The following is a 7,460-nucleotide window of genomic DNA, read 5'->3' as shown; positions in this document are numbered from 1 at the left end:
AGAGGAGAGGAGAGGAGAGGAGAGGAGAGGAGAGGAGAGGAGAGAGACAGGCACACATCTGAAGGCTGCCCCCTCTATGACCCACTTCTTCTAGCTAGGCCCTACCTCTTAAAATGTCCACAGCCTCGAAAGAACAGCGCCACCTACTGAAGACCACATGTTAAAACACCTGATCCTGTGAGAATGGTTGGTTCAGGGTCACAGCTCAACAAGTGGCTGCAGTCAACCTCTCAGGCTGCCGATGGCCTACCTAGTTCATCTATTAAATAGATATTAAATAGATATTAAATAGGCTAGTAGCTATTTTTATGTAGCTAAGTTTATAAGGATGCAAGATTCAGGCAAAGTCACCACTCACTACAAACAAAGCAATGCTAGTCCTCACACTTTGTCCTGCAGAGGAAATGACTGTAGAAATAGGTGTTTGATCAGAGCCCAAGAACTGGGGGGGGGGTGTGGTCATGTGACGCAAGTAACTAGTGGAGTTGACCAACCGAGATGGTCCATGCCAGCACTGACCAGCTCTCTCCAGCCTGGGTCTATTCTCTTGGAGTGTATAAAGGTTTATCATCACTTTACTTAAACCCAAACCTGAAACTTAGCCTATTCTTCAATAGCTTTGGTGGCTCTGAAATCCCTGATTTGTCTAATGATTAATTTGTATCAACTGGCTATGGTTTATATCCTCTGTGATCCGCTTGTTGATTTAATACCGTAACTTCTACAGCGCAAGAATAACTCATGGGGAATATTTGCTGTAAGCATTTGTACCCGTGACCCTGCACATAAACTGTAGAAATTTTACGGGCTGGAAAAATTTCAGGTAGTAATAGATGGTCCATGACTGGCTGACCCTCCACGGCAGACAGGTTTATCCTTGTCCCAGTTAAAGGACATTGTGGTGATTTGCTATCTGGGGTCTCTTCAAACTCAAATAGCTTTGTTTACCTCTCATTTCATGGTGAGCCATGGCATAAGGCTGACCTAAATCATTCCAGGCATGTGTACTGAGGATCAGGTGGTTCCCAGGCCATGGGATCTGGGAACAGCTTAAATGTAGTCACCTGTTGCTCTCTTCACTTCACGTGTCACAGATGAGCATGTCAAAGGTTGGCAGAGCAGAGCCACCCCACCAGGGCAGCACAGATTATTTGGGAAGGACATGGCCTATGAGGGGTCAGCAGCTGGGTCCCAGATGACACCACGGGCTTCCATAGATGACAACTATGCCTGATACATCATGGCAACTGCGGAGAAAGAGACAGAGAGAGGAGCATGCCCAGAGTACAGGCAGACTTCCAAACCGGATGGATGCTGCCCTGTACGCACAATGGGATCACTCATCTGCTCTCAACTCCCGAAGCTCTAAGTGGGCATGGGAAAATAGGAACCAGCTGAGAGCTATTGATGGATAATCCACAATCTGCACCTCCTTGTGGCAAGGGAGTTCATGTTTGGGACCGGGTGACTTTGCACAAAGCTTCACAACCCCATAATTATGTCAGAAGCTGTTACGATTAAGGCCACTGAGGTATGTGCAATCCCATACTGCACAGCTTTGGCGTGTGATCTCCATGTCCCTGGGAAATGCTCTGGATTTGGAGAGGAAGACACTACATTAAGGGGCTGACTTAATGATGCCTCTTAATAGGGGCTCTAGAGAGAAGATGTGGCAGATTGCAGACCTGGGTTCCCAGAACTGCTGTGTGCATCTCTATCTATTGTCCTCTGGGTTTTGAGGGGTGAGCTTTGCATTGTGTTAAGTCCATGGTCTCCATCTCTGTGGTCCTACAAGTCAGAGGGAACCCAGTTGCTAACCACCATCCTTACTGAAAGATTAACAGCGACCATGTTCTAGAAAGACCAACATTACAAAGGAGCAGGCTCGCTCTCATTACATTCAAAAGCAACTAAAGCAGACATGATTATTTGAGACACACCTGTTCATCACTGATGGAATGAATAATCCTTCCTGCCACCCATCTAGTACCTTCTGTATGTGAGTCATTGATCTCTTAAACATAGGGATCTCCCCTCTGGTGCAGAAGCACTCTGAAGTCTGAGAAGCAGGAATGGAGACGGTTTTCAGTGAGAAGTGGTCAGCAAAGGTCTTCACTTAGCCTGTCTACATAGTAGAAGCAACCCCCATCTGCGGTCTCCCCGAGACTGGAGATTTAGTGTGGTGGTCTTTTTATTCAGAAATAAAATGTGTTCAAAGAGGACCATCTTCCTGGGCATAGTGGGGGCTCCTTGTCACATCCAATCTCTAGGACTGGCAAAGTCTTTACAAGAGTTCTTTATACCTGTTGTATAGAGCTCTCCAAGTGCTTCTAATGTAAGAGCCACAAGCCCAGCATGAATCCACCAATCTGGGGGGGGGGGTTGTACAGGTATCTGCAGCAGGTAGCTGTGTGGAGCATCAGCTGAGCCAGTACAGACCAAGGTTACAAAGAAGCAGGCTGTCTGGGCCATGAAAAGATTGCTCAGCAGAAGTCCTAAAAAAACTATAGGAAGATGCAAAGCTTTGAGGTGCTACAGTCTCCTTTGAACATTCTTTCTTGTTGTGGGATGGCCTTGTGTGGGTTGGGTTGCTTTTTACTGGTAGAGGAATAAATCTGTTTGGGCCAGTGGCTTAGCAGAGTAAACCCAGGCAGAAAATCTGAACAGAGATATATATAGAGAGAGTAGGTAGAGTCAGAGAGATGCCATATAGCAGCTCAAGAAGCAAGGGGTAGCAAATCTCAAGCTTCGTGGTAAAATATAAAATAATAGAAATGGATTAAGATGTAAGAGTTAGTCAATAAAAAGCCTGAGCTGATAGGTCAAGCAGTGTTGTGATTAATACAGTTTCTGTGTGATTACTCAGGTCTGGGTGGCCAGGGATGAACAAGCAGTCTGTAGAAATAGGAGCGGCGGGCTGCGTCCCGGCACCCGGCCGCCCACATGGCTAGCTCTACCCGAAATAATTACACGGACACTGTGTTCATTTAATCACCGCTTGGCCCTTTAGCTCTAGCCCTTACTGGCTAATTCTGATATCCCGATCAACCCATCTCTAATAATCTGTGAGCACCGGTCTTAGTGAGCACCGGTCTTACCGGGAGTGTATCTTCCCAGAAGCGGGGAGCATGGCGTCTCTCTGAGGCATCTGCTCCCGAGAGCAGAGCTGTGGAGTCTGAGCTCACTTCCTCTTCCTCCCAGCATTCTGTTCTGTTTACTCCACCCACCTATGTTCTAAGCTATGAGCCCAAGCAGTTTGTTTATTACTTAACCAATGAAATCAACAGATTGATATATGACACTCCCACATCAGCAGTCTATACTGACACTTTCTCAAAAAACTGCTGTCATTGACTTGCCCACAGCAAGCATCCAACTGAACCTCCTGGCTCTTGCTGCTTCCCTGCCTTCTCCTGCTTCCCCGTCTCTTGGCCTCAGTTGCCTCCCTGCTTTCCAGCCCTTGATAGGGAGCTCCAGGTGTGCCTTATGTGTTTACGAATGGAAGACCTAACAAGAACCCTGAGATAAAAACCCTAAACATACAGCTAAGTTTGAAGCCACGATGTTTGCATAATTGATAAACAGTTTCCATCCTTTCCCTTCCTGGAAAGAAAAAGAAGACATATTTGTTAAACTTCGTATTTTCTTTTCATCTCCTTATATACCACAATCTTTATCAACTCAAAACATTTCCAAAGTTTTAAGCTGAATATTTTTTTTCTTCCAGCCTAATGTGGAGAAATGCAAATATTGAGAATCTGAGAGACTGTTTCTTACATAAATACGTGGTTTTTTTTTCTCATGAGGAATTCTCAAACTCTCTAAACCAGGGCTTCTGAATCACCAGGGATAGTGCCAAGCCTGAAGCAGGGAGGAGTGGGAGCCTGGGAGGTGAAGATGCCAGAGTTGGCCCTGCTGAGGGCCTGAGCTCCCACCGCTGCTGGCACTGCCTGGCTTAGGACCACACTTTGACCAGTGGCTTCTTCAGGTACCCTGAGGCCAGGTACTGAGTCATCCATGTTCATCACTGAGCATGGAGTATGTAGAACATGCCCTGGCACAGGAGCGATGAGTGCTTAATATGTGACCATTAAAGGAATCCGTAGCAAAACACACCAAACCGCACATGAATGGTCTGGAAATTGTGAAGTGTGTCCGATCTGTGAACCTCAGCCAACAGAGGACAGCTGTGAGCGCAGCCCCATTCAGAATCATAAATGTATGTAAAACATCAGGAGATTTTTATAGACTTTATTTTGGTAGCTCGATTGCACGGTTCTCAAGGACAAGCCTTGTAGAAGACTCTGCGTGGCTGTACTTTACAGCCAGACACATCTCCCTGTCATCCTGAGTATAACCTTCAGCTGAACAGGAACAGGATCAGCTTGAAGGAAGAGAGGCAGGTGGATAGAAATGGCTGCACATGTCCCCAGTGAGACCAGGTCCTCTGCTGGCTTGGTCCTGTTCGCCCATAGTCCAAGAGCTCTCAATAGCCCATGGGCTGAGTGGGGGCCCCTGGCATACACAAAGCAAAGAACCAAGTGCTGAGTTGAGCTTTTGCGGCGTGTCAGAAATAAGATACACAGTGGGAAACATCTGCCGGCCCCTCTGACCCTGGGGATTCAGTAATAAGATATTCATCTGTCCACTGCTTTGCTTGTTCTGGTTGTCATAGCTACAAGTTGAAACAGAGTGGTGGGTGACTTTCACTACTTCTGATCTTGAAATAAAGGAGTACAAGCCTAGGAAATGATCCAGACACAGGCTCCAGGCCTGACCCTGCTTTACCAGAAGAGGAAGAAAGAAGAAAAAGCAAACCCGTCAGTCTGAGATTCTAATATTCCCAGCACGCTATGTGTCCAACTTCTCTCCTCACTGGAGATGGGAAGGTGTACACTAATCCCAGTGAATCTGAGGTCATTCTGAATGCTCTGATGGTGGCAGGCAGCAAGGACACGTTCAGTGTCTGATTGACTGATACTGGCATACTGCTTTGTGCCAGTGAGTTGGCCCTTGCCTGGTGTTCCAGTTCTCTGCATTGGGACTCATCCTCCAGTATGTTGTCTAGGAAGTGGGGATGAGCAACATGAGTCAGCCATCCGTGTCCCAAGTCCTCACAGAGTGATTCCTGGCCAGTTTGTCTGTCGCGCACCAAAACATCCCAACTGAGAGCTGACCTCATCTTCTTCCAGGTGTCCCTTTAATCTCTCACATTCTTGACATACTTGAGGCAACAGTCTTGCCTAAACACAACTTATATAGCCCAGTCTAGACTTGTGCTGTTTTCTTTCTTGGGTCGATTAATCTCCATGGCCCACTGAAGTCCCCCTGTCTGTCTGGCTGCTCTTTCTTTGATTTCTGGCACACGGTTAGCATCAGAAAGCTCCTATACAGTGGAGTGTGCACCTTGACAGTTAGTGAGCAGGGTCTATTTAGCTCACTCTTCATTTTCCCTGTGTCACTGCTGCTTAGGATGCTAAGACGTAATGCCCTAACTCAAAGGGTTCCTGGCTGGCCTGCTGTTCTGGGCACAGGAGTCCTGAACCTGGGGTCCAAAAGGGTCTGGTTTGAACACCTCTGAGGCTCCCCAGGTTTATCAATAAAGGTGCCATTTTGTCCCCAAAAACACTGTGCATCCCTTCATGCCATGAGAAAGCAGCCTGGGATCCTTCTGTAGGCACTAGTTCCCTGTGTCCATCGGACCCTCAGTATCTCATCCAAGAACATTCTAGACAGAGGTTTGTATGTGCAATTACTCTGAACACAGCTACCTTCAGGGCAAAAGAGAGCAAGGGAAGAGGCAATAGGGTTTTGGCACCATGGACATCATCAGACCTGGTTCAAGACAAAGTCCCGCACAGGTGAGAAAGTACCTGGCACTGATCTCAGTGTAATCAGCAATTTCATTTTCTCAAATACCTTAAACAGAAACCAAAATGATGGAGGGGGGAGCATCCCTGATTTTATTTTTTAACATAAGAGTAACCTGGAGACAGGCTCTGAGTCTTCATTTTCTACACTGTCTATAATTTGAGGAGATCCTAGGCCAATCCACAGATACCTGTGTCCTTATGCAATACTCTAATGTTTTTAACAAGTGTGTTGTTCCTAGGAAACCTTAATAAAAGTTGCAGTATCAAATTCCCACTGGAGCACATCCTGAAAGACCAAAGCTGTCTTCTCTTGATTTCTGAGGAGGGTGGGATGGCAGCCACATCACAGGGCAGCTATATATCACAGGGCTGCTTTGCGGTGTCCTGGGAGAGGGCCAAGTATCATCTCACTTCAGGGATCTTTGTCCCTGTTACCATCACTTCGGTGTACAGCTCTGCCCTCTGACAAGTGGCATGCCAATGGTTGACTTTGGCTGACGTCCTGACAGCATGTGACTGTGGTTCTTTGTTTTGCAGTGCACAGCCAGCTGTGGGGGTGGTGTGCAGAGGAGAACTGTGCAGTGCCTGCTGGGGGGACAGCCAGCCTCAGATTGCTTCCTGCACCAGAAACCAGAGACCTCCTCGGCCTGCAACACCCATTTCTGTCCTATTGCAGAGAAGAGAGGTGAGTGTTGGAACCCCTTAGCTGGACTTCTGCAGAAGTTCCTTAGAAGATCCCAGGAGATGGGGTGCTGGCTGGAGCACCCTGGAGTAGGGTCTTCTACCTGTAATATTCTGTCCCTTTCTTCACCTCCTCCACTTTTTCAACCAAAGAGTCACAATGCTGTCCCTGCCACTCTCATCCCATTGCAGAAGGAACAGAATCATTGGTGATGTATTTCTCCTCTAAAAAGCATATGCTTACCTCTTTTTATATACAGTTTGTGGCATTTAGAAGGACAGTTTTAGCAAAAGTATCCTTGAGATGCACAAAACCTCCTTATTCCTTGGGTAGACTTTAAAAACCGTCCTTGTATCTGCACAAAATGCCTCAAGCAATTGCCGAGCCTGATGCCCTGACTTCCTGGGCTGCATCTTAGGCAGACTGTCTGGGAGGTAGCCTACAGCTGGGCTGGCTAACCCTGAGAACTAGGCGATTGGCATTCAGTGCCCATGTTTTATGCATCCTTCCTGGGCAAGGAGTCGCGCTAGCATATTTAGAGCCAGAAGACCCCAGTTTTGCAGGAAGGACTTTATGGAAACAATGGTCCCACGGACCCCATTTACCCCTCACTACTACCGTTTCATTGCTATGGCCAAATTCCTGACAGGAAGTATCTTAGGAAGCTTGGGGTTTTCTTTGGCTTATATTTCCAAGGGATACAGTCCTGGTAGCAGGGGTCAGGGAAATGGTGGCAGGAATATGAGCAACTTGACACATTGTATCCAGCAGGGGTCAGGGAAATGGTAACAGGAGTGTGAGCAGCATGATACATTGTATCCAGCAGGGATCAGGGAAATGGTGGCAGGAGTGTGAGCAGCTTGATAACATTGTATCCAGCAGGGATCAGGGAAATGGTGGCAGGA

General features: G+C 47.2%; 1 protein-coding gene across 1 annotated transcript in view; it reads left to right on the top strand.

The window, feature by feature from the left end:
* Nucleotides 1-7,460, top strand: part of Adamts16 (ADAM metallopeptidase with thrombospondin type 1 motif 16) — a 96,273-nt gene that overhangs the window by 87,142 nt on the left and 1,671 nt on the right. Inside the window, exon 22 of the mRNA XM_005356699.3 lies at nt 6,411-6,558. Coding sequence (XP_005356756.1) covers nt 6,411-6,558 — 148 coding nt within the window. The remainder of the gene's footprint in view (nt 1-6,410; nt 6,559-7,460) is intronic.

This window comes from Microtus ochrogaster, chromosome 19, assembly GCF_000317375.1.
Source record: "Microtus ochrogaster isolate Prairie Vole_2 chromosome 19, MicOch1.0, whole genome shotgun sequence".
Classification (NCBI taxonomy): Eukaryota; Metazoa; Chordata; class Mammalia; order Rodentia; family Cricetidae; genus Microtus; species Microtus ochrogaster.
This window is presented reverse-complemented; position numbering and strand designations above follow the sequence as displayed.